This window comes from Microtus ochrogaster, chromosome 10 (assembly GCF_000317375.1).
Source record: "Microtus ochrogaster isolate Prairie Vole_2 chromosome 10, MicOch1.0, whole genome shotgun sequence".
Lineage (NCBI taxonomy): Eukaryota > Metazoa > Chordata > Mammalia > Rodentia > Cricetidae > Microtus > Microtus ochrogaster.
The window spans coordinates 69,349,151-69,377,101 of record NC_022016.1 but is presented as its reverse complement, the minus strand read 5'-3'; the positions used below and the strand labels follow the sequence as shown (position 1 = coordinate 69,377,101).

The window sequence follows — 27,951 nt, the reverse complement described above, 5'->3', positions numbered from 1 at the left end:
CTCTTGCTCTACTGCTAACCTTTGCCCTTTGTTCCTCTCTTCTCCACAAAGACAAGAATTCAACAATGGCGGTCAGACAGGGCGCTCTCTAGAGAATCAAGCTGATAAGACTCTCACATACATATACCCCAGCTGATGTCACTGGGCTAATAATACAATCAGGGCATCCAGTATTTCCATTCTTAGCAAGCTGCCCCGGCAAAACTAACACAAAATTTCCCATGTGCACACTCAACTCTATGATTGCTTACTAAAAGTAGCCTCTTTCAAAGTGCCCCATGCACACACATACTGAAAGACATCAGAAGCTTATACAAAGTGTGGGTCCCTGGAAGAAAAATTGAGTGTGAAAACAAAGGATGAAATATGGCAAAAGTTTCTTCAGCAAGGGCCTTCTCCAAAACTTTAATGTCATGAACTGCCTCTCTACACCAGGAGGGTACAATGAGGTAAGTTTTCTTGAGCCTAGTCAACCAGACAATCTCTGTTTCACGAACAGTTCATTGGGAAAATGCCCTGTCAAGCATGCTTTGGGAAATGCTGGAACATTTTTGTTCCTTACAAGGATTAAACTTTGACAATCTAAGTCAGTGCTTCTCAACCTTCTAATGCTGTGACCCTTTAACACAGTTCTTCATGGTGTGGTGACCCCAACCATAAAATTATTTTCATTGCTACTTCATAACTGTAATTTTGCTACTGTTATGAATCATAATGTAAATAGCTGATACAAGACCCCCATGAAAGGGTTGTGACCCGCAGGTTGAGAACCACCAATCTAAGTAATAAAAGTAACTACACAATACAGGAGAGTATACTGCTCTATGACAGTGCCAATGGGACACACTATAAGATGCTGGTGCACGTTCGACTCTCAGAAGTTTGTGGTCACCTACATGAGACATGCATGAGGTTGGTCATGGAAGGGAGAGGGGCTCACAGGGCCTACACTTCTCCCTGAGGATTTTACTGCTGCTGGAGGAAGACGAGACAGTTTCTGTAGAAGTACAGCCACTGGCAAGGTGCCCATGTTCCTGGAAGGAAATCCTTGCCAAAGATGGAGAAAGGCAACTGCCAGGAAGAGGAAGGGAATCAATGGTAGGGGATAAGAGGTGGTAAGGGAGATGAATATGATCAAAATACATATGTGTATATGTATATATATATATATGAAAATATCACAATGAAACCCATTGTTAAGTATGTATAATTAATATATGTTCATAAACCACTAAAATAGCATTTAGTAGTCTCAGCATTTCAGAGGCTGAAGCATTAGAGGGTTCACAAGTTGAAGGCCAGCCTGGGCTACAGAGTAGAGACTCCAGTTTACAGAGGGGCATGGGAAAGGAGAGCGGGAGGAAGAGCAGAGAGGACAACAATTAGAAGTAAAAGGTACCTTCCATTGTATGTCTTTTCCATTTAAGCCATATCGAATCTGGAACTGAAGGTTATTCTCCGGAAAGACAGGCTTTTCCCAAGATACTTTTAATAATCCAATGTTGACAGTAATCTCTGCTTTCACACTAGATGGAGGTAGTGGTTTTACTAGAAATTTAAAAACATAACATCATGTAACAGTTACTTAAACAGTAATGTCAACCCTCTTTATACTTCATATTTGTAAAGGAATACCCTTCTTAGAGCTTTCTCATTCATTGACTCATGCCTATAGCTTTGTGTAATACACAGGAAAGAGGATTAGCTCTACTTTGAAAGCAAAGAGGTTCATTGGAAATCTCATCAGTACATTAGCGGTGTCACTTTGCAAGGTCAGAGAACACCTGCTGACTGAGCCATTAGAAGCTCACTTTCTACAATCTGAGAAAGCAGACTTTAATTAGCAGAAAACAGAGGTGCAAAATAATGCGATTTTTTAAAAAAATAAATGTTTAAAAACGAAATGCATAAAAGTACAGAAACACACCGAAGATAATTACCTTGTTTCTTCTTCCTCTTCCTTCCTCTTCTCCTCCCCACCCCCTTCTCTCAGTAAGGTCTCACTTTGTAGCCCTGGCTGCCTTAGAACTCACTACATAGTTCAGGGCTAATCTTGAACTCACAGAGATCTGCCTGTCTCTGCCTCCCTAGCACTGGTATTAAAGGTGGGCATCATACCCAGCTACCTTGTTTTCTTAACATCTTATATTGCTGCTCTCAACCTAACTTTGACTTACACCTGAGAGTGCATTTGCCCAATGTTATCATTTTTTCCCATGCAGCACCATTTTCCCTAACCATAGGACAATAAGGAAATGTGACTTGTTGGAATAGGATCTGGAAGTCCAAGCACAAATTAAGCATCTCGATCTCCTAATTGCTTCATGACACCAAGCATCAACTTCACTGTGCCACACCCGTCTTGACTTCACGTTTGGGGGATACGCCTGAATGGGGCAATGGGTTCAGCTGCCATAGCAACATGTTAAAATACTTAGGTACTATACTTTCCCACTGGTAAGGAACTTTTCTCCTGAGAATATCCCCTCCTATCTCAGATCTTCTCGGCTCCCCTCCACAGCTGCCACAAGTCAGCATCTAACAGGTCTGAGTCTCTAGGATGATGGCCAGGACACTTCTCTTCTTGGGAATTATTTCATGGGTACCTCAACCATTGAACTATCCAAAGAGAAATGATCCTTGGCTGGAATATGAAGTATACAACCCTGGTGGCTGCACGGTATAGAAAGAAACCCACCAACCCATAAAGAGGGCAATGTACAGGTGTTGTATGAGGGAAGATAGGAAAGGTCTCTGTAAATATTCGTGGTCTGTCCCCAAAACCTGTTGATTCCCTCAAGCTCAGTACATCAGGACACTGTTGATTCACAGAGGGTGAAGGCTACCTGGACTGGTCATAGAGGGCGGCGGCTACCTGGACTGGTCCAACAGGAGTGTTTGCCATCGTTCTTCTCCTCCGAGTCTCATTTCTAAGAACAACCACTGTAAAAAGTGTGGCCTCTTGTGTGAGCAGCCCTTTTCAGTCATTTAAGCAATCAACACTAGTACTTTAGACCATTCAGGACAAAACACCTTGAACTTGCCATTAGTATGTAGTTTCTCGTGATCATTAAATTTCTCATAGCTCATGATAGTATTCATCACTAACCCTGTAAGTTGATCAAACTTTCATCTCTGGAAAAGGCCATTTCTTTTCAAGAAAAGTCCACATTTGAGGCTCTGTAGGGATTGATTCTTTGGTTGTGGTTCAGTGGGTCCCATGGATGGATTCAGTGGCTACCAAGAGGGGGTGTAAACACTGCCCCCAGTGACGCACACATGGGGGGAGCAGGAAGAGCCACACATCGTTGACAGGTGGTACAGAATGTCTACGGGCCTGATCTAAGTTTTAAAAGCTACAAAGAGGTGGAGCCGACACTTACATCCCAAAGCTTAATTTCCACATTGGTCTCTTCCTGAGGCAAGATGAGCCCGACTTAAATTCTTTGCTTTAATTTAGGAAAGCAAAACACCCAATGGTATCCAGATAGGATGTTGCTGACCTCGTGTTGTGTGTGACTGCTCATGGCCCTTTATTAGCCTAGAATATTGAGTAGCTGGAAAGTACCAATCGCAGTTAAAAAGAAAAATGGAATCGTGCAAAGAAAAAGATAATCAATTCAATTGGTATTTATATAGGAAAGCATCTAATAGTTAAAATGAGTTCATCTGATATTTAACAAAATCTAGCTTCTTCTTCAAATGTGTGCTGATTAATTGAAAAATATATTGATTTTTGACATAATTTCATAATGAATAATGTATTGCAACAAAATAAATAACCAGAAATGGGTCATATTTTTAAATATCCCACAGTGACTTTGGGAGAATACATCAAATGTCTCAAAGGCTCTTGGAATCCTTTAATCTCAAGATACTCTCTAAAGTAGTCTGTGACTATCATTACAGATCTCATCGTCTTTGCCCACTTTCTTCACCTTCTTTGGATATTTCAAATGCCTTTTACCCAGCCTCACAAATTAAAGTCTTGAAATACGGTTACTTAGGTCACAAAGCCTTTAGATTATCCAGGTGAAGCTTTCAGATTAAAATAGCAAATGCTTTCCGGGATACTTTATATTCATAGAATTGTGCTCCCAGTGCCCCAGGCAACTCATTAGGTGCTCTGTGGAAGTATCCACCTGCCATGAATGTGTTATCTATATTTACAAACAAACACGCTACAAATAATATATAAAAAATAAACTCAAAATGGCAATATAAAAATCAAAACTTCCTAAGGCCAATCATCTTCTCAATTTCTCTATAAAGGAAAGCATTTTTTTTTCTTCAGAATCTAGTGTGATTAGACAGCATCCAGATGGCATCCAAACCTCAGGAAAATGCACAACGCCGTCTGACGTACCTACAGAGTCAGGAAGGACACACGTGGGTGGAGAGTCAAGTGAGCCTAAAGAATGGTTGATCCTGATCCACATTGTGTAGCCAGATAATAGAAAGATGGGCTGGAAAACACATTCATAAAATCCATCCTTCTGCAAGATGCAGTTTTTGGGCTCAGATGCAGGATGAATAGATGGACTATCGGAACAATACAGGCTGCTCCTTAAAAGATATTTAAAAAAGAAAACAGCCAGTTAATATGTGGTATTAATAATAGACAAGAAGACATTTTAGAACTCTGATTTGTTGTTCAAAAGAGAGAGCATTCTCTGTATAGAAATTAATATTTTTTATTAAAAAGACATTCTTGAGCTCCTAGCTCTATCCGGATTTCAATCTTTCCATGGAAACAGTAACCATAAAAACCTTGCATGAGCACTGAGTAGTGAAGGCACTGGGAAGAGCCGACAAGAAGGTAAGTTAGAGTCGTAGGACTGTGATGGTCCTAGGAGCCCACTGGTTCTCAGTCTTCCTAGCGCTGCAACCCTTTGAAACAGTTCTCCATGTTGCGGTGACCCCCTCAACCATAAAATAATTTCATCGCTACTTCACAACTGTAATTTTGCTACTGTTATGAGTTGTAATGTAAGGATTTTTTGGAGATCGAGGTTTGTCTAAGGGGCCAGGACCCACAGACTGAGAACTCCTGTACTAGAGGTTTGCATCGGTGACATGCTTGTAGCAGTATGGATCCAAAGCTGGGCACTCCTGAGGTGGAAGCAAAGCAGGTTCTTCTTGCTTCATAAAGTGGGTTAAATTCCAACAGAAAGTGAGAATACAGCTGCTGGAAATATTTGGCTTGATCAATAGTGCCCTAATGCTTTCTAGGTCCAACTGATGTAATTAATGCCAAATCCTGATTCATACGTGAATGGTAATGAAATCTATTACTCATTTTCTCAGAAAGAATTCTTTTAAACATTAGGAATCTCGACAAACCTACTTCCTCACAGAACACAAGGTGTTTCTTCTCTTTGAAATGGTCCTTCTGACATCACTGTTTGCTCTGAGAATGGTATTTAACTGACTAAAGCTCTGACTGTTCTCTCCAGGGATGAAAATGAGAAGAAAAAAGAGAACGAAAACACTAAAATATTTTCTCATTTACCATCTTTGCAATATTTTCTCCTCAAGGTTATCAGTGTGTGTGTGTGTGTGTGTGTGTGTGCGTGTGCGTGTGTGTGTGTTCAGATAATTAATGGTGAGAGAAATACAGTAACAGAGGGATGTGTAATCATCACTGGATAGAAAATAGCGGTGTAGAAACACAGGCGAAGGTCCACCTTGGAATGATTAGCATCACCATCATGACAGCGATAACCATGTATTGATGCTCCAATGGGATGTTTCCTAGATATTGTATTACTTAATTACAATGAAAGGAAATGCCGTTAATTCCCCCTAGGAACCATATAAATCATAGCATTTTCTCCATTTTGCAGACAAGGAAATTAACATGTGAGAGGATCACAAACTCACTAAGCATTTGTAGTTGGTCACATGATGACCCTGTGAATGTCAGGAGGGTAAATGAGCCATGAGGCTTATAAAATGGTCTTCGGCAAACATGTGTTTCCATGGGAAAATACATGGAAAGACATATGTAATTACAACGGCCTATCAACTTTCAACTTTCAACTGGCTTAAAAATATTCATAGCAGATAGGATAAAGACAATAATTCTTCCCACTTAAGAAATGCAGAAATTGACATTTTTCTTCCAACCCTGCAGAGGAGTCAACGCAGAACATGAGGGACAGAGTTCAGATCACAGGATTTGATCCTGTGATACATTTTTTTGAGCTGAAATCTTTAGTTTTAAGAAGAAATGGGAACATTGTAGAAACTGAGATTGCCCAATACAAATGTCAGTATCAGAGCCTAGAGTATAAGAGAGTAAGCATGCTGGCTGACCACCATGGGATCCTCTGAAAACCAGGACGTGTTTATCTTCTCAACAACGAGATACAGTTTAGGAAATACGCTATGTTGAGACAAGGGAAATACTGTATGGAGATGTCTTAAATTTTTAAGCAAAGAAAGGTAAAAATAAATAAGCACACAATTCTCTTTATTATTAATTATTAATCTCTTACCCCTAATTAACTACTGTTTGCTTCCTAACTTAAATCACATTGTTCTAAAAGTGTCATATCTTGTAGGATCTGGCGCTTTTGCCTTTTTCCTAAAACACTTATCATTACTTGAATGATAATCAACTCTTTTTTGGCACGGCTCACTTTAGGCCATTCTTGGAGCCCAAATACACTGCATAGGAAATAAGTCTCTTGCCTCCCTTGCATGTCACTCAAAGACTCAAAATGCAATCCCAAGAAACCGTTTGGCAAACATGACAAAATGAGGTTAAAGCACAATATATAGTATACATATAATATAAACCTCAGGTGTGAATGTTGTGAAAGATTACAATGTATGTAATTTCTCACAAATTTTCTAGCAAATTCAATTCAAACTTCTGCTCAGGGAGAAAAAAATGTGCCAGATTTCTGCTATGGTAATAGATAACTGGCCCTGCCCGGAGAAAAACCAAGAAGCAAATATAATACATACCTGTGATACCTCAACTGCACAGTGCTTCCCACAAGTGATTGGATTGTGCTGGGTGACCATCTGCAAGTCATTTTAGTTAAGTACCCGTCAGTTTCACATGATATATTGATATTGACATCTATTTAAAACACATTAAAATATTAATACAAAGTACAAACACCAAAAAAAGTATAAAAAACATTTTCTTTAATAGGACTCTAACACAGTCCATGACAACGAGTGATCTCGTGGGACAGAATGAACAAGGCCTTGGGGTTCTTACCGATCACATATAACTCAGCGTAGCGGTGGTGACACTCCTGCCCACTGCAGCAATACACTGCATCATAGGCAAACTTCCCGCGGGGCCTGGTGGCTTTCAAGTTGGAAAAAGTAACTTTGCTCACACGGTCATTCACAGCGCTATACTGGATTTCAGGGATTTTCTCGGCTAGATTCATCCACCAAACTATCTGTTTGGAGGAAATAATTTGGTTTTCATTCTTGTAGATGCAATGGAAGGAAGCGTTCGATCCGACACTTGTCAGAATTTTGGGTGGAAAGTACATGACATCTGTAACACAGGAAGAAAGGTGGGCATTCAGACGGGAACGGAAACCATCCTGTGAGTAGCCGATACCATAGCAAAGAGATCCCCATATGTCTAGTTACCCTGCCAACATCAAGTCAGTGTACTGAGAAACTGACTGTCACTGTGGACAGCCCTTTAGAGCCCCAGGAATCCCTGCTCTCAAGTGAAGAGGACCTCCGGGAGCACCATGACAAGCTTCTAAACATGGGGCTTAACAACTGTTGTAGCAATTGTCACTGAAATGAACTCAAATGGAGTATCATTTATCATTTCCACAATGAGACATTTTCTATAAGACTTTTAAAACTGAACGTGCACATGTGGGCACAAACAAAAATAAGTAAGTAAATAAACACACGTTAAAGGAAAGAGAAGGGCAGTGAGATGGCTTAGCGGGTAAAGGTGCTTGACACCAAGTCTGAGGACCTGAGTTTGGTTCCTAGGACTGCCATGATGGGATGAGAGAATTAACCACAACACGGTGTTCTCTGATCTCAGCATGTGCATGGCGGCATGTGTGTGCATGCAAAATAAGTGAACTTTTAATTTCAAGAGGATCAGTGAAACATAGCATGTATCATGTTATCACTATGATACAAAATCTTGATGAAAAGGGGGATGTTGTTATTGTTTTTTATTTATACATATGAAAGTTTCTAATAAACAGGCAAAGAAATGGGTCAAATGGCTGGCCCTGTAATAGCATGCTAAATTTACTGCGATGGTTTGTGTATGGACTCTCCACACTGGATACTTGCACTGAGTGTATCTGTGGTAAACAGAAACGGGATAGCAGCGGGCAGACGCACTAGACTATGGACATGACTGGGTGTAATCCCAGCCTCGGGGACATGCCGCCTTCACTGCCGACCTGTGCCTGTCTGTCGCACACCCGAGAGATGGCTAACTCCACTGGGTGGGCTCCACAGCCTCATCACCGAGCTGTCTCAAAGCCTCCGAGTTGCTGTTATTTTCTAGAGAGGCACAGGGTGACTTTCATCAATTGAGGCTTTTCACTTACAGATTATTTTTAAAGTCGCAAGGTATTTTAGTTCAACATCTAATGCATCTAGTGAGGCTTAGTTGAGAAATAAAGTTAAGATACAGACGGTTTGTGACTGATTAAATGCTTAAATCGAGGCTTTAACACAAACATTAAAAGTGACAATCTATAAATTTATTCTAAAAATTGATGAAATAAACACTGAACACTTAAATACTATCCAAAATTTAGCCCGAGGAATAGGACAGCCATGACTTTTTCTTTATGTGACCGAAACCCACTGATAATTTTGCAATATCTACATTAATGAATTTTATTAAAAGGAGATAGTCTAGTGATGATATTGTTACTAATTTCTCAAAAGAATATAGGCCACGAATCAAAGCATTTCTAGGTGAATGCTTCGATTTTAGAATGTGCTCATCGGAGGCCCCAACATGGACTGTTTAATTCCAGGAGCAGATGCGCTGAATTTTCTGTCAAGGGGAAACATGGATCCTGACTCGATGGAGATGGTTTGTGATTCAGCCAGCCTCACCAGCCAATCACCAGCCATTATGTCAGCACGGTGGATGATGTAAAGAGAAAGGTTTGGGGGAGCTACTTAAGTGGACTAGTTTCTGTTTCCCCTGCAAGTATCTTTGTTTTTTTCTCATATAGTGAGCTTCTTTCTCTTAATCCTCACCTACTGGCCCTCAGAGGCAGCTAAGATCATCAGGCAGCACGATGGCTGAGACTTTAAATGTCCCCAAAGGACCATAAGCTAACGGCTGGGACACCAGCCTGTGGTGCTATTGGGATCTAGAAAACCTTCATGAAGGACAGTCCAGTGGAAGGAGCCAGGTCATTGACATTGGGACCCAATCTCCTTCTTCATTTCTTTTTGCTTTCTGGCGGCAGTGAGCTGAACAGACCTTCTCTCCTGCAGGTTCGTTCCCACTGCTGGTGAACTGTGTTAATCACAGGCTTAAAGCAACAGGATCAAGGTTAAAACCTAAAATAGGAGCCCAAGTACTTTTTTTAATCTTATAAAATTACGTTTGGGGGTAATTTTGACTAGAAGGTGCTATTTAATCACTTTTTTTTTCTGTTCAGGGTGTCGGAAGTCTAGAGATACACCTGAGTGATAATGGACAGTCTAGCTATTAATATGCATGTGGTTGACTATTACACAAGCTAAACGATAAGGTTGTGTGTGTGTGTGCTTTATAATATCTGACTATGTTGGGGGCACAGGGGTCCCCCAACATGAACAAGAAATGTCAACCATGCAGGGGTGTCTCCTCAATGGAGGAGATGCAAATCAAATACCTGTCTTCCATCCAGAAAGCTGAGAGTGGAGGTTCATACCAACCTGCTGATCTTTTTGCTATCTGAAAGGGCAGACCTCACCCTAATTCCCCAGAATGGTTATCCCAGACTCTTCCCTCCCAGACTCTTCCCCACCTTAGGGGAGAGGTCACGAGTACTTTATGGTCTGATGGCCTCTATGCTATCAGAGAATACAGTAGACTCTAGGTCTTCGAGCTATAGAACCTACCCTCATGGTCACATGCACTTTGTAAAAAAAAGTCCCTATGTAGTCACACCTTAAGCTTTATTGTGCACCTGGAATTGGACGGATTGTTGCCTGGAAATTTTTCCCCAATTGTACCATGTTTTAAATATGCTGACAATGAACCATCTGGTATTAGACTCTCTGAAGTCTGATCCAAGCTGACAAAGTCAGTCTGCACTGAATTTCCATTTTTATCTCTTGGTGCAGTTCATTTCCCTGTATGACACCTGGAACCCCCCCCCCCACATGACTATAATATATAAGAATGCAAAATATGAGCTTGATATTTGAAAAAAACAAGCAAATTTAAACTTACAGTTATTGACATACATTGTAAAGAAAAAAAGGACTAAAAACATATCCATCTAAAGACTTAAATTGAATGAGATCAATTATTTGGCAAAATGTAACCAACCAGTGTATTGTAAGAAGTTTCTAGAAAAGCTTTTATAGTCAGCCCTGAATCCTAGCAAACTTTGAAAAACAACCTTGATTCTTTTAGCACTGCCTCTTTTTCTTGAAGGGGAAGTTTTAAATGTTAATTATAAAGTAAAACAAGAAAATAAAGCAACATCTGTCCATGGAAGCTAAGCGCAATGCCCTGTGGCTAATAAAGACAGGCTTTTGGTGTGTATAGGCATGGGGGCCTTCTCCTTCCTTCACACAGTTTCCCTCTTCCTCCAGACCTGACCCATCACACCACACAGAAGCCTCCACCTGGGATACCCTGGTTTGTGTTTCCCCCATGTGACTCCATAGGGCACAACTAGTCAGTCAGACCTGCTACGAGAAGACTCTGTTTCCCTCGGGAAGCAACCACAAAGTTCAAAACCTGAATTACCAGCACCCCATTACACATAAGGAAACAGTAGAAGGTTATCCGAGGAATAAACACATAAAATCACCATCTAAAGCTCCTCATGCCAGATCCCCGAGTCTCCCAGGCTAAACTATTTATTGTCCAACACTCAGTTTAGCTCCCTCTTGCGATCTTACTTTGTGCCAAGCAGTTAGTGTCCATCTTCCCGTCTTTTTAGGTTTTGAGATTCTGAATGTGTAGGCTGTGAAGTCATAAACTAAAATGACATCTGATAGTTACTGAATGTTTGTTATGAGTCAGGAGCCATAACACACGCTTCACTGTGCTATTTCGCCATAGAAAGGCCATCCATATGAAAGCATCCTGACTTCACAGACAAGGAAACTGAGGCACAGAAAGGTGAAGAACCTCTCCAGAGAAATCATATTGATGGCCCTTGTATAAACTGGCAGACTCCAAAACCAGTGCTTCTCAGACACTGATGCAACTTGCTTTCTGTCTAATTAACACGTCTTCAATACTAAGTAATCAATAAGGGAACTTGCTGAATGAAAGAGATTGACTATGCTGGGTATTTTACATTGCCATGTCTGAGCATCCACCATCAACCCGAGTAAAACTGAACAAGCAGGCTGCCAAAGGATGATTAAGTGTCTTCCTAAAGTCACAACCCAACGGGAGCAGGGTTGGAAATGGCACAGACTCTCGGGGCTCGACAAATGCTGCTTTCTGCCTCCCTGAGGAACACGTGCACAAACCACCATTTCCCTGATGTTAAAAATAATCCTGAGAGGTGGCTGGATGCCAGACACACAGGCCTCTGAGTCACTGCAGCCAGATGGAGAGCCCGGGGGATCGCTCACACCTGCAAAGGACTGCTGGATTACTTGCACAGGAGGTGGAAGTCTAGGTCGAGTGTGGGACAGTCTCAGTGGGCCCCCAAGAGTGTCAGTTGTACCCACAGTGTTCTCAGTAGCAGCAGGTTCCTGGGCTGGATTTCCAGGGAGAGCTGTGCCAGGCGTTCTTAGCTGATACCAACAGGTTGTTGTATCAGTTAGGATTCCAAGGAGAGAACAGGACCCACCCACAGTTTGAACAGCCTCTACCAAGCTTGCTTTATTGGTAGGAAAACCTGATGTAGGGATAAAATCAATTTTTTACTGTTGACACCTGATACGGTGGGACAGCCATCAAGTCGACAGGGAACAGTTGCAAGATATTGCGGCACACTGTCTACAGAACGAGATGCAGCCTGCAAAATGGCTGATCTTTACCGATACCTCAAAGGCTTTTCACATGAGTACAGATTTGATCCTCTGAGTTATGGTGAATTTAGAGACCAAAACAAAGATTGCAAAATAGTCAAAGTGAGGGAAGAATGGAAAATTTAAAACAAAACAAGACACACACACGTGTACGCGCACACACACCACACACACACAGTTTTAGGGTCTGGCCAATGTATGGGGGAAAATATAGTATCCACTACTGTAGAGGGGCTACCCTCTAAAGATACTGGCAATGCTCGGGTGCTGTTTGGTGGTACTACCAGTGGTCCTGGGTTAGGGGGACAACTGGTGTTCCTAATCCCCAGAACCTTGCTGGATCACCTGGTTCTGTCCATGTGGCTGGAGTCCAGCCCAGCAGCCAATGACTGCACAAGTGAGAGACACCATAGCAGCCGCTGCTGTTGCTGCTCCTGCCAGCATTGCTGGATCCCCAGTATACTCCAGCACAGGGTGATGGGTACTCCATCCCCACCTCCAGGAACTGCAGCTCCTCTACCTGGCTTGAGACAACTCTTAGGCCCAGCAATAGACCTGCCCCCTGCTCAAGGAACACTGATACACAGGCCTCTCTTTATGAATGAATGCCCTCCACCAGAAATTAGAGATCCACCTTCCCCAGGAATGCATGCACCAAGACTCTAGGATGTTGCAAATAAAAATTATTCTCTTTCCCCTGTATTATACCTCATGAAATTGTGTAGCGTGTGAGCTTTGACCCCTCTCCCTATTAATTATAGCTAATAAAATATGCAGAGCAATTAAAATATACTCTGAGAGTACAAAGACTTTACTCTGAAAACTCCTAAAACAGTCTGCTGAAATGTCCCAGTAGGTGAAGAGCTTGCTGCACAAGCCTGAGACCCTGATTTCGGATCCCTGGCACCACAGAAAAAGCCAAGCCCAGTAACTGAAGCCTGTGATCTCAGCACTGGGAAGCAAAGACAGTAGGATCTGAGGGGCTTGCCCAGCTGAATCAGCAAACTCCAGGTTCTCAAATATTTTTGAGAATCAGCAAGCTCCAGGTCAAATATTTGACCCTGTCTCAAATAATAAGGTGAAGTTAGAAGATAACCAAAAACAACCTCTGGCCTCTTAAGCATAACACCCCCATACCCACCCACTCTCTCCTGAGTGCACACGCATCTAATAATAAACATTTTAAATGTTTATCTCTTTGTTAAGATTTACTTATTATGTATATAATATTCTGCCTATATGTAGGCCTACATGCCAGAAGGGGGCACCAGATCTCATTCTAGATGATTGTGAGCCACCATGTGGTTGCTGGGAGTTGAACTCAGGTTCTCTGGAAGAGCAACCAGTGCTCTTAACCACTGAGCCATCTCTCCAGCCCTTAGTGTTTATCTCAAATGAATACATATGGATTCTAAACAAAAATGAAAGAATTAATGACATAAGTGGCATACACTCTAGATTCTTAAAATGGAAATTTCATGTTAATTTTGTATCTTTTTGACGTGTTTCATTATGTAGCCAAGGCTGGTCTCAAACTTTGTAATCCTCCTCTCTCGTGTGTCAGAATCCTGGAATTCACTGGCATGAATAATTGTTCACGTTTTCGTATTAAAAAAAAAATAATTCCAAAGAGGGTATTTTGGAAAGCAAATAGGCACTCAGATGCAATTTTCAGTAACAAATCAGCCTGCTCAAGATTGAGGGAAGTGTAGTGTGTCATAGACACACAGATCTCTAACGCCAGTACTCAAGAGCAGCCAAGGCTATATACTCAGACCTCATCTGCAGAAAGAATTTTAAATAAAATGTCAATAGTATCCCCCCCCCTCTTGTGGAGGGAAATAAAAACTGAGATGCTCATGATATACCAACGGCAAGGAAGGCAAGGTCTGGGAGAATATTTCCAGAGAAGCTTTGGCAAGCCTTACCTTGTATGGAAAAGACTCGAGGCAAACTCCAGTCACTCCAGAGTCCTGAGTGGTCCAGCCTCTTGCTCCTCACCTGAACTTCGTAAGAAGATCCGGGAAGCACACTGTGCACCAGCAGGAATGCAGCCGAGACAACTTCAGTAACCTGTGCCATGTTATGTTGAAACAACAGAGCATCGAGTTGGTGAGGAGCATTTGCCAAAGCTGAGAAGAAGCAAGCCTCCGCAAATCTCAAAGAAGCAGAGCATCACAGACGTCTGGCCACAGAATTGAAATAGGAATCATTGACCAAATGAAAAAAAAAATCGATAAATAGGAATTTAAAGAGCCCGTAGGTCAAACAATTGTGTCAATTAACAAGTATTAACTGAAGGCTAACGCCAATGTGGGCTTTAGGGTTTTTGAGAAATGGTGCCAAAGTTCCTGAAAATCTGGTAGCTACGTTTCTGTCCATTGCATATCTGGTAGGGAACAATGAGCAGAGATGCAGAGAGGGCTGTCAGGGTCCTAGAGAGGGAAGTTGCCCAAGAAAAAGAACGGGAGTGATAGTGACGTCCTGACCCTGAACTTCAGGCCAGGAGCCAACACAGTTTATAAACCAGAGGGGGCCAAATCTGAGGCCAAATCCCGTGGAAAGCAAACTCTAGCTAGGATCTCCCTGTGTGGCACGTTCCGTTTTCCAATAAGATGCTTCAGCTGAACTTCCTGCTCTCTTCAAGACTGTGAGAGGAAGACAGGGGTCAAAGGGTAAATAAAAATCATGAAAAGCATGAAGCGTGCCTAGAGCACGGTCTTGTGGTTTCAGACTCACTAATGAGGAAGCATTTCGCGGCAGCCCTCACTCTGTGACTACACACCGACACCAAGGGTTCCTGAACCACTCTCTAAAAATAAGGCCTGAGAAAGTAACACAGTCCCAAGAAGATGGATTTCTACCTGGAATGGTGCGGCAGGAAGGCTCACTGTGTGCTGTGAAAGCTTTCACCTGAGGCCACAGGTCATTCGTGACCTCCTCTTCCTCACCCACTCCCGGCTCGGACACCATGCCCGCCACAGTTGTAATCACTCACAGCCTCAGCCACACCTGCCTTCTGCACTGCTCTGCCTGGTACCCAGTCTCCCGGATCCCTACAGGGCCATCTCCTCCAAATCCTTACTCAAATATCAGCCTCCCAATGAGGCACGCCCCAAGTGCCCCTTAGTGTGGCAATCTTTCCTCCTCCCCTTTGGCCCCGGCATCTTGCTGCATCTAGAATAGCCCCTGGCGACAGACAGGCACTCAAAACACACATCAGCATAAGCAAGAGCAGGTGCTGATTAACACACTGAGCAACGACAACGGGAGGATGCAATGTACATCCGCACTCTACCGATGAAAATGGTTATAAGTTAAAATTTCATAACTGGACTTTCCGTAGTATATATAAATTATCTCAATATGTAATATTCAATATAATTCAGTCCTCACTAGAAAGCACAGGCTTGTTTAGCAGGCAAGGGTAATTTCTGCAAGACTTAAGGATCTTTAATCGCTTCCCAAAGTCTCACTTTCTTTACCAAAATATACTTACCTCTTTTGTAACTGTAGAATTCTCTGAATATTTCACTTGATACTGAAGTGGAAACTGGGCCTCTGTTGGGCTGTCCCAAGAAATCTTTAAATTACCATCATCTGTGATTTCCATATGCAAACCTATCGGTGGATCAGGCTTCACTGAAAGGGAAACGGGAAAAAAGACTTGTAACCCAGGCAGTTTTCACAGCAACCATATCCGAGTAAAATGTGGTTGAAATGAATTGCCAGTATAGCTTGCCTTTCAGATACTTAAAAAAATTAAATCATTTGAGGGCTAATTCCAGAGTTAAAGCAGAGATATATGGTGGGCCCTTCCTCTGTACCACACTTAGCACAGCAAACCACTGTCTTGGTTTCTTTTCCTTGTGTGGGAAAGACTATAAACCAGTAAGTCGAGTTGTTTTGATAAATGCGATTTCCCTTCTGTAAAACGTCTGCCTAAGTTCACTTTGCCTGGTAAGTTTCAAACTTACATGGAGCCTCTGCCTAGATGCAGTCACTGCACCTGCTTTCACTGGCCACGAGGACAACAGGAGAATGCAGAACACTGCTCAGAAAATGTACAGATCTGGGTAAAAGCCAGCATATCTGTCCATGTAAAATACCCATCCAAACACACCCCCTCAGCTCAGAACAGACACTCCCGTGTAATAAATGGACCACTGTAAGGCCCTGGTTGTCTCTCGACATAGGAGTGGGGTCTCTTAGCTTAATGGGGACTTTTAACAAGGTAAATAATTTCTGTGTCTAAAAGTACACGTGCTTATTAACATCTGTATGTGTATGTGCATACAGAAGTACTTGATTATGTCTACCATTATGAAAACCTTTCAAATATGCAAGAAGCAATTTAAATATCTTACAGATAAAAATTACGTTAATAAATTATGGTTCATAGCATAAAGGAAATTCCGCAGCCATTAAAAATCACATTGCAGTAGACTACTGAAAATGTTTAACTTCTGAAGCTCAAGAGGTTTATCACAAAGTCATACTTTCATTCTTTTATAAAATGTATTTAATATTATGTGTGTGTGCTTGTGTGCACATGCGTGCACACACATTCAAGTACTCTAGGAAACCGGAAGGCGACATTGGGCCCCCACACACCAGTAGCTGGAGTTATAGGGAGTTGTGAGCTGTTAGGTGAGTGCTGGGAATCTGAGACCTCTGCAAGAGTCAGAGCTTTCAAATGCTGAGTCAGTCTTCAAGTTATATCCCCGAGATGTTAAAAATAGTGAATAGCATAGATATTGCAAATTAGAAGTGTGCATAAATGGTAATATATATGTATATATATTTGTTCTTTGAACACTCTGTGTTTACAAGGTTTATACAATTAATAGGAATTTCTGAGCTTGTAGAAATTACTATTACAATAACAAATTTACTGGTTTGAACTGTATTTTCAACCAAAATTCCCTTAGTTCTCATGCATCTCATCTGTTCAGGAATTTAGAGAAAGCTTTTTTGTTTGGGTTTTTTTTTTTGTCTTTTCATTTATTCAAACCTACTGACACTTATTTTTTGTGCCTTACTACAAGTTTAGGTTATTGTAAGCAGGGTGACTAAACACTAAATGCCACATAAATTTTATTGGGTTCCCAGGACCAAAAACAACACAAAAATTAAAAAAAACAAAGAGGGGTGCAATTATACACAATCGCAAGTGAGTTCACATTCCCTATCTTCTACCATCATACACTCATTTTAAAATATATTAAAAACATTTTCCCCTGGCTCTCCTATATCCAGCCCAGCACTTGCTGCCACTGATCAGGCCTGCTGTGTGAGTAGAAACCCTGCCCTGCTCCCCATGGCATCTCCAGCCCCTATAATAATCTTTGCACACATGACTCCTAAGACAGATTTCTTGGAGGAATAAATTCAGGTAAAAATGCTTCTAATAATTTCCAGAAATAGTTATCCAAGATGTAAACAGAGTCAAATAATACATATCCATCCACTAAATCCAAGACATACAGAGGCCACGGCTGCTTCAAAGGATCGCTTCGGTGCTAAGGTTAGAGACATCTAGGACTGTGAACACAAGAAGACGCTGCCTGTGAATCCCCAGTACTACATTTCCCATGATTTCCAGTATTGTTCAAAGTGATGGAAGCCAGTGACAATCTTTAACCCATAAGCAACCTTTCAACCCCTTCGCGTGACTGATTTTTTTTGTAAGAGCCATTGTCGTTCTGAAGGACAACTTACCGACAAGTGAGGGCTGCACGGACAGCAGAGGGGACTGAAAAGTGACACCAGCAGCTGTCATTTCCAAATACATCAGAAGAGAGTGGTTGAGTTGGGCACTTGGCACTGGCACATCGCAGTCACAGCCCCGAACACTGCAGTTGCACTGCACGGCCTGAAAACTGTCTTTCGAGGGGGCCCGGGACAAATCATCTGTGACTTCAGGCCTGCATTGAAATACAAGAGCCAAATGTGAGCATGGGGGTGGGGATACTAGACTAACGTATGTGACATTATCAACCTGACTTGGGGGAGCTGGGAGTGGTCAACTGAAATGTCACCTGGCGTACAAAGTGGTATTCGGTCACTTAGATGCTAAGACATGTCCTAATTCAAAAGCCACTAAAAATAATTAGTCAATAAAGAAGATTAAATGGAATCATAAAACATAACTTAAAAGAGGGACTAGAGAGATGACTCAGCAGTTAAAAGCACTGGCTGCTCTTTCAGGGGACCTGGGTTCAATCCCCAGCACCCACATGGCAGCTCACGACTCTCTGTAACTCCAGTTCCGGGGGATCCAACACCCTCACACAGACATCATGTGGGCAACACATTAATATACACAAAATACATATATATTATATGTATATATAAGGTTTTATATATATGTGTGTATACACACACACACACACGTATGTATTTATAACCTACAAGAATGGAGGAAAGTAGCCAGGCAGTGGTAGCACACACCTCTAACCCCAGCACTTGGAGGCTGATAGATCTGAGTCTGAGGTCAGCCTGGTCTACAGAGCAAATCAGAGCTACATGGAGAAACCCTGTCTTTGAAACCCTGTCTTTGAGAAAGAAAATGGAGAAAAGAAAAGGACAAGAAATAATGAGATGAGAAAATAAACAGAGGCTTGGGAATAGAGTTAGTGTCATTAAATGCAAATAGCCTTCACTTAGAAGGCAGTCAGTAGCAAAGTGGGAAGAAAAAAAAAGACCCAATTACAAACCTCTCATAAGAAATCAATTTTAACATTAAAATGCAAATTTACTAACAGAGAGCATTAGAAAAAGATACGCTATTCCAAGACAAATCAAAATAAAGCTGAATGGCTACACTGACGTCAAGAAAGTTGAATTCAGGGCAATAATTATTTACCATGGTAAAGAGGATCATTCATAACAAAAAAAATGTGAAGAGGGGTCAATAAAAGTACATAATAAGTATTTATCTAATAACAGGCAAAAATAGGCTTAGTAATAGTTACTGGTGGAAAATTTAACCATTCTCTAATAATGAATGTAGCAAGTAGACAAAATGATTCGGGATTAAGAGCTGAACAACGCTGTCAACCAACTTGACCCATGTTGCGGGACTGGTCCTCCACACGCTAACCATAGCAAGTTCACCTTGCAGCAAGCCAACATTTAGCAGTGCCAAATTGTCAAAACAAGCCATCCCTCACATAGAAGGACAATGTTCACCAAGAGCTGCAGAATTTCTGATAGGGCAACAAGAAAGTAGACTCAAATATGTAACGTGTTGCTTATTTAGTTCTTATTTGCTTTCGAGTAAAGTTTATTCCTACATCTAAGAATTAAGCACAGCGTGAAGAAGAGGGGGAGGGCAGGGACTGAGGGGATGGCTCGGTGGGTAAAGTGTTTGCTACACAATCATAGGGACCATATTTGGAACTCAACCCACTTAAAAGCTGGATGTGATTGTGAGCAGTACTCTGAGTGCAAAATGGAAGCAGAAGCAGGAGACTCCCCAGAAGCTCTCAGACTAGCCTGGTTTGTCAACAACGAACAGGACACCCTGCCCCAAAACGAGGTGGAATGTGAGGACTGATGCACTCTGACCCCTCTCTCCACACACACCACACACACACACACACACACACACACACACATACACACACACACACAAAAGCATGCACGCGCACACACAGGTTGCTACAATCTGTTTAATTCTTAGATATATGAAAAAGCTTTACTTGAAAATGAATAATGATGCAAAAACATCTGTCAGATTGATTTTAAATCTGGCTTGTTTACAAGACTTACCTTGTGCAAAATTTTCTAGGTAGAGACATAAGTATTTAGAGCTCAAAATTTGTTGCTAACAGCCAGACATGGTTCATAGGAGGCACTTTCGATCCTCTGATACAGTTATTCTTTTCTTCCCAGGAAATTTCTCTATAAAATCACTAGCATTCTCTAAGTCAGGTCTATGCTAAACTGGTATGAAATACCACCAAAGGGTGGGCACCTGAGGTTTTAATTTAGGAAAGATGACAGCCAACCCCAGTTTATAGCTCTTGAAGAGTAACTTCACCAACATTAGCTTTGCAAATTGACTATTTGAAGTTTCATACCATGAGCTGAAAAAAATGGTACCCCAACCAGGGTGATAGTGGCGCACACCTTTAGTCCCAGCCCTTGGGAGGTAGAGGCAGGCAGATCTCTGTGAGTTTGAGGCTACCCTGGTCTGCAGAGCAAGTTCTAGTACAGCCAGTTCTACACAGAGAAACCCTGTCTAAATAACAACAAAAATTATATATAATATGTACATATATATATGCATATATCCCGTTAATTATCTAGATTATAGCCCTTGGCAATCAATTTTCTCTTCTCCAAGTTCTTCATATCCGGCATCATGAGGAGGCTGATATTCAGCTCAGGAGTCCACACTGACCATGTCCTGGGTTCAAGCACATGGGATATGAGTCCCCTCACATCCTCTGCATCCCTCTCTCTGTCACCTCAGTTCAGCAATATCGCCAGGTGCTGCCCAAGTTTCCCAGTCCTGTGCTGCATTCTGGAAACTTCTCCCATCATAAACAGCTCAGGCAATTTAGAGCCTGCTTTTATTCCTTCCACTATGTAAGAGGCCACTCCCGTGCAATAAAGTAGATGATGTTCCCTGAAGTCATCTCCTGAGTGGTTCATCTCTGTGCCCTTTACCAATCCACTGGTGTTGCCTTCTCAGCTGGGGATACCCCGGTAATGACAATAATGCCCCATAACTCAAAACGAAAACGTGCATATGCCCAAGTCTGGCAGACAGTTGGCTATATCATTTGAAAGATGGAGCTAGTCAAAGAACCCTCAGTAAATACTCGCTGTTCGTCAACATCTCCAAGTCGGAAAACAAACAAACAAACAAAAAAACCCTCACCCCTGACCCTAATAGATGGCACCTGTCGTCAACCTAATGGCCTGAGTTTGATTTCTGGGACCCATGAAAAAGAGAAGTGACCCCTGCAAGTTCTCTGGCCATGGCCGTGCCGTGACACACGCACCCACACACTCATGCACACATGTGTATACACATAAACACAAATAAATTAATGTAAAGATAGGTTTGAACTACCCCAAGCTCTTCCCAAGTATGAGATCAGCTAGCTTCTCACCAGCTCATGCTTGATTTTCTAAATATTTCCTCGTCTTAGGAAGCAGTTTGCTTGCTGGCCCTCTGCATCTGCATTACCAATAGGAGCAACAACCATGACCAAAGGGACCACCCTCCCTGGCCAACGCCCCTTAGACGTGGTGAAGGTTCTCAAGGTTTGCTTTTGTAAAAGAAAAGATAACAAAGAAAAAAAAAGCCATTAAACAAAAGGAACCAGTGTTTCCAGGGAAACTGAGGTTTCCCTCTAGGTTCTGAGCCTGTTAATAAAAAAAAAAAAAATCCAAGGGAGACTCAGAAGGAAGTTCAAGGATAATTTTGGTGGAATTTGAGAGAAAAGCACCAGGGCAGGAAGGCTGCACACCTCAGCAGCTATCTGGAGGGGTGAGATAAAAAAGAGGAAGAGAGGGAGACAACCATTTGGATGTCGACAAGCAGCTGCATGGTAGAAGATGGAGAAAAACGGGAAAACCCAGAATGCCAGGGAGAGCATGGTTAGGGTTCGGCCAGTAGCCAAAATGGAAAGAAAATAAGAAGTTATGATTTTCTGAGTAACTCAGAGAAGTGAACAGGCAGTGGCTCCATAAACCACTGAGTGGTGAAGGGGCTTCCGGGTAAGACAGACTATCTCACTAAGAGGCTAATTAGTCCGCCCCTCACCTCACAAGTCTGTCGGGGAAACAGGTTTCTGAAAAGGTCTGAGTGAGTGAAGAGTAGGTTACTGGTCCAGTGATTGACAGGACAACTATAGTAACTCTTTGAAGAAGGTCATTTAGAAGGTCACGTCACCCCCCAGGCCAAGAGGTAGAATTTCGATTCTGTTCTTCTGACAAAAAAAGTTTTGTCTTAGTGGGCCTCCATAGAGCCTAGATACTTTCACTTTTCAATAAGGAATTTAAATGCTAAGGAGGGTCTTCCTTTCTTACATTACCAGAAGAATAGGAGGTAGGGCCCAAAGTCCATGAGGGACAGATCCATCCTCATTGTCCTACCAGCTAATAAAAATCTGTCTAACTACTAGGACATGGGAATTATGTAATATCTAGTCTCTCCAGAAATAAGTTAAAGTCAAGAAATGGCATCTGAGGAAAAACAGAAGTGAGAGGGCTTATCTGCTTTTTCAATAAATCTGAAAACTGTGGTAGGGTCAGTGAGGTAGCAAAAGCCTAGTGACTCTGGGTAACTTTCCTTGAAAAATCTTTTCTACTTCTCCTGGGTGAAGCCACATCCAAAGCCTCCCCAGCAGTCCTTTGGGTAATCTGGGGTCAGGCACTTCCCGGTAGAAAGGGAGATAATGAAGACTGACTTAGGTCAATATTGGACACAAACACAGTGAAGCGACCTGCCAGGGAAAACTCAGGGAAAGACATGGGTATCTTTCACAAAGGAGACAAAAAAGGGAGGTCACAAAGAATGAGACCAAGTACCTCAAGAGAGAGAAGCCAAGACTCATGGGGCATCATTCCTGAAGCTACAGAGGGACAGGACTAGCATGGCAGAGAGGAAAGCTGGTCAAGGTGTGGAATTCTTCGTATTGAGTTTCTAGGAAAAGCAGGTTTATAAGTGTTGACAAAGTCTGGTGAATGCATGTGACAACAGGTACAGTAGGCGGGGTCAGGAAGAACAGTGAAGCCGTTCAAGGCTCTGAAGCTCATGTGTGTGGATTTTGAAATCACCAAATGTTGATTGAAAATCTGGGAGTGGAAAAAGTGAAGCTGCCTTTAGTAGCCAGGAAGGTCCAAAGTCGCTTCCCAGCGTGACTTGGCAGGCAACTCTTCTTGACATGACCTGGACACTGCTCCTGTGTTCACTGGCTTCCTAGCTCAACCACGCTCAAGCCTTCAGTCTTCCAGCTCTGTCGTCTGTGCCGTGGGCATTTGCAAATGCTCTCCACGCCCTCTTAATTCATGTGTGCCTCTTTTTATTACATGTCCACAATTCCAAACTTGGCTGCAGCATTTTATGTTTTTACAACACCTTGTCAGCTCCACAATGAAAGGTATTCTGTAGGGCTTTCCTACCAGATGGAAACATCCTGCAGAAAAGTTCCTTAAGCCAGAAGGTAGACAACTCAAATAGCTTCAGGAAGTCCCTGAAACTGACTAGATTTACTAGGTCCCACCCTCCCTCCCAGAGTAAACAGTAAGAAAGAGAAATCAGCCAGACTGATGACTATAGGGGTTTAGATCAACTGAGTCACTGGAAACAACCTGTTGAGCTGCCTGCAGGTGTGCAGTGTTTTCCAAGTCCCTGACTTTGCTGCGCTGTCACACATACTGGGGTGGGCTTTGGTGGTGCGTCTGTTTTTGTCATTTCTTTTCCTGTAACTCCCCCCCATATTCCTGTATGTAACCCCAATAAAACTCATTGGTTCACCAAGGTGGACTTTGATGGTATCCTTAGTTTGGTCTGTCGTGGGCTCCCTATCTGGAGTGATTAGCAGTGTGTATAGCTTCACCAAGAAAAGTCTCCTTACATAACAAAGGGAAATCCCGTTGTGAACACTATTTCCACACACTCATAACGTGAGGCTCACAGTAGGGACCTTACAAAGGAAAGGAAGAACTTCCTCCCTGGTCAAAAATAAATGTCTAAAGCAGTCCCAGCATATCACATTTGTTAGAGTATCTCTCCTTCAGGTTCTCAGACAAACATTAATAACTGAGCTCAAACAATGCTGTCCATTTGAGGACATATTTATAGGGTTTTAAAATCCTTTTTAAACATCAAATTTTAGCTCCTGGAAAAACACACTTTTTTCACACATGGAAGCCTTTGAACTATTTCACTTGTGAATTTGATGGAACAAAATGGTGATTTCCTTAAAATAAAAAGATACATTTAACTACTGTCTTAAAGCAAGTACCAGCATTTCTGAATAAGGAACTTGGCCATAAAATAATGCTGCATAAAGCATTGTGCATAAGAGCATTGCCAAAGCATTCAGAGATGTTGCAGTAGTCTTCAGAATAGAATTGGTCCTAGAAGCCAAAGATCCGGGAATGACACTCAACTTCTGCTGTGCTATAAGAGCAGGTGTTCCTTTACCACCTGCCTTGGAACCAAAGATGGGACAGCTGTGTTTAGTCATAGGCAGATGCTTTCAAAACACCTGGACCAGATAACAAGTATTTGTCTCTCTGCTACTAAAAAGGACTGTTTGCAAATTTCAGTAGCTGGAGCCACATAAATGAGACTTAAGGCAAAAATGGAAAATTAGTAATTAAAAAAACTATAATAGAACTTGTGTCATTGGTTTGAGGGAGAAACGCTGAATACTTAGTCAATGATTAGTCTCTTGACACTTCCATACATGTGTGTAAAACATTCTGACTGCTCTCACTCTACCCTTTCTTAACTCCCTTCTGCCAACCCCTATCCCTCCCCCACAAATCCTTTTCCTATAGTCAACTCTTTTTATTTTGCGTTGTGACTCATTAAACTTAACCAGGGCCATCATGGGTTTTGAACTGTCGATTTGGACCTGGTAGGATCACCAGTGGCTACAAAAGCAAAGACAATGACACTTCCTCTCCCAGAATCCATCTGCAGCTCTTAGTTCAGCATAGAGGATGTGGTAGTTTGAGTGAGAATGGCCGCCATAGACACATATCTCTGAATACTTGGCTCCCAGTTGGTGGAACTGTTTGGGAAGGATTAGGAGGCGTGGCTTAGTAGGAGGAAGTATGCCACTAGGGGTTGGCTTTGAGGTGTCAAAAGACTTGCACCATTCCCCCTGTGCTCTCTATTGCCAACTTTGCATTTTGATATGTGAGCTCTCAGCTGTTTGTGCTGTCATCCCTTCTCTCTGCCATCCTAAGCCTCTGAAACCATAAGCCCAATTAAAAGCTGTTTCTTTATGAATTGCTTTGGCCAGGATGTTTTATCAAAGAAATAAAAAAGTGACTAATACATTGAGTAGAGCCCCAAGAAGCTCTCCCACATCCATGAATGATTATGGACGGAGCCAGTCTTGAGCAGGCCCAGTGCAGGCAACCACAGGTGCTGTGAGTTCCTGATTGCAGTGTCTGTGCCCTGCCCAGAAGTTGGCTTTTCACGTCACTTCTCTCTATCTTTCAGCTCTTACTGTATAGATATTTTTAAGGATGGAAGTTTATCTTAGGCACCTTACACCCTTACAGAATCTCTAAAATAGCTTACAAAAACATTTAGTGTTCTTATGATGGTTTAATCAATCCATATAAACTGGAAACTAGATCCTTCACTTTCTTCCTTGTCCCCTTTCATTACTGAAGCATTGTCATCTCTTTCAATTTGGGTATTTTCCTGGACATATCTTTAATCCAGCCATCCACCACAAAAGGAGTCTCCTTCAGGGCGGCAGCCTATAAACCCCAAGTCCTCCTGCCATGGTGCATCTGAGTTCTGCTGGCTTTGTGAATTTACCAGGTCATTAGAAAGTAGGCATCTTTTCATCTTCCTCATTATATCAGGCCCTCAATAAAACCTCAGTCCTTCTGACAGGTCTCCAGTTGCTGCCCATCCATTTAAAATCTTCCTAAAGACAATATCAAGTTTTTAAAAGCCATTCATGTTGGCAATGTTTTCAATGCAGTTTATACACAGTGAACAACCTCTCTCAGTCAGCAAGTGGGTAGGGAGGTGTTGGAAAGAACATTAGGGTAATTCCTATAATAAACGCATTAGCCAGCTCACACAGAGGACAATGTTCACACTTCTTTTAGACTGTATGTCCATCCACATCTGCAGCGTCTCCACACCTAAATATACAGGAAGAGAAAGGGGGAACCTAATGGAGGAGATGGATGTAAAAGCATACAAACAACTTTTTATAATGTGCACAGCTGCAAAGAAAGTGCAGGGGTGGGGAGGGGTTCATAACCTACATCTGTGCTTTAAACAAATCAGGTCAGATGACTAGCCGGATTAATCTCATCGGTACTCACAGATCATATAAAAGATGGACCTTAGAGTCATAATTCTTGAGGGGGTTCTTAAGCAATGGCTCCATGTGACAACTGAATAAGGTCAAGTCCCCTTTCATCCAGCACTCGATGTCCCAGTTTATACCTGCATTAACAATAAACTGCATTAAGCTGGGCAGTGGTGACACACGCCATTAATCCCAGAGCTCGTGAGGCAGAGGCAGGTGGATCTCTGTGAGTTCAACGCCAGCCTGGTCTACAAGAGCTAGTTCCAGGACAGACTCAAAAGCTACAGAGAAACCCTGTCTTGAAAAACCATCAATAAATACATACATACATACATAAAAATAAACTGCATTAAACCTGAAAAACATTCTCAACAACCCAGTCAAAAAGAAGCACTAAACTGAATTTAGCAATGTTCTGATACTATTTCCACTGCCCACTCTGAGAGGGAGGAAAACAGGCTGTTTGGAGTGTGTTTGCCTAAGCCATTCAGGGCCTTCAATCCCTCTGCTCAGTACCTCGGTGTTCCCCCTCCCTGCCTTGCTCCAACCTGTTTTAAATCAGAGAATTAAATTCAATTACCATTTCTCAACTTGTTTTTAATCTCAAGCTACTTAAGCAGGACAAGACTCACTTTTATTTATCTTAGGTCAACAGATCAAGACAACAACAGTAACCACTTGTAACTCCAGAGCCCCAGGACCCAAGGTCATCTTCTGGCCTCCACAGGCAACCAAACACATGTGCCATCACTCACACACACACATACACACACACACACGCACGCACGCGCGTGTGTGCAAATAAAAGTTAAAGTAAATCTTTTAAAAAATATATGTCTAACAAGGCAAAACTGACAACACTAACAGTTAACCAAATAAGAAGTATTTCTAGCTTTTGGGGACCTTGTATGAAGGAGAAACCTATATGAAAAAAGAACAAATTAAAATCCTTGTAAGCCACTACTTACTCTCCTAAATTTTGTCACAAAAACTTTAGTTCACTTAAATGTTAACTAGTTATTATCCACTTATAAAGTTGAAATACATAGTATGGTAATGATTTCCCCTCAGAAATAAAGAATGTAGTGGCATTTTTTATCATTCAAGACTCATTATTAAGATCTTGTTCAATCTTAGTATATTTAATAATCAATGGATCAGCTAAGCTATTCCCTTAGTAATCAAAAAGCTTCAACATTTATGAACTCTATTGGAATTATTCCTACTAACTTGTTTTTAAAATCTAGTTTTACAAAAAAATAAGTTTTATCATTATTCTTTTTGCAATGATTTATTTTATCTCTCTCTCTCTCTCTCTCTCTCTCTCTCTCTCTCTCTCTCTCCTCTCTCTGTGTGTGTGTGTGTGTGTGTGTGTGTGCCTGCATGATTTTAAGTGCACCAAAGGCATGCATGTCCACAGAGGCCAGAAGAGAACTTCATATCACCTAGAACTGGAGTTAGAAGTAGCTGTGAGTCTCCTGATGTAAGTGCTAAGAACCAAAACAGGTCTTCTGCAAACGCAGCAAGTGCTCTTAACCACTGAGCCATCTCTCTAATCCTTTCTTACTCTTAAACTGATTTCAACTTAGGATGCTTTTTCCTGTGTAAAGTGCTAAACCAGGTATATGGGGGACATCTGACAATATCTAAAGATTTCTTTTGTTTGGTTTAATGTCTCACTTCATAGCCCAGGCTGGTCTGGAACTCACAGTCCTCCTGT

The 27,951-nt window shown here is 41.9% G+C and overlaps 1 protein-coding gene across 1 annotated transcript in view; it reads right to left on the bottom strand.

Annotated features, from left to right (window-relative positions):
* Lepr (leptin receptor) overlaps nucleotides 1-27,951 on the bottom strand; it is a 76,618-nt gene that overhangs the window by 22,705 nt on the left and 25,962 nt on the right. The window contains exons 4-11 of the mRNA XM_005353471.3: nucleotides 26,245-26,368; nucleotides 17,914-18,119; nucleotides 15,692-15,834; nucleotides 14,121-14,265; nucleotides 7,238-7,528; nucleotides 6,976-7,093; nucleotides 4,367-4,566; nucleotides 1,400-1,548 (exon numbers count right to left, since the gene is read on the bottom strand). Of these exons, the coding sequence (XP_005353528.2) occupies nucleotides 1,400-1,548; nucleotides 4,367-4,566; nucleotides 6,976-7,093; nucleotides 7,238-7,528; nucleotides 14,121-14,265; nucleotides 15,692-15,834; nucleotides 17,914-18,119; nucleotides 26,245-26,368 (1,376 nt within the window). The remainder of the gene's footprint in view (nucleotides 1-1,399; nucleotides 1,549-4,366; nucleotides 4,567-6,975; nucleotides 7,094-7,237; nucleotides 7,529-14,120; nucleotides 14,266-15,691; nucleotides 15,835-17,913; nucleotides 18,120-26,244; nucleotides 26,369-27,951) is intronic.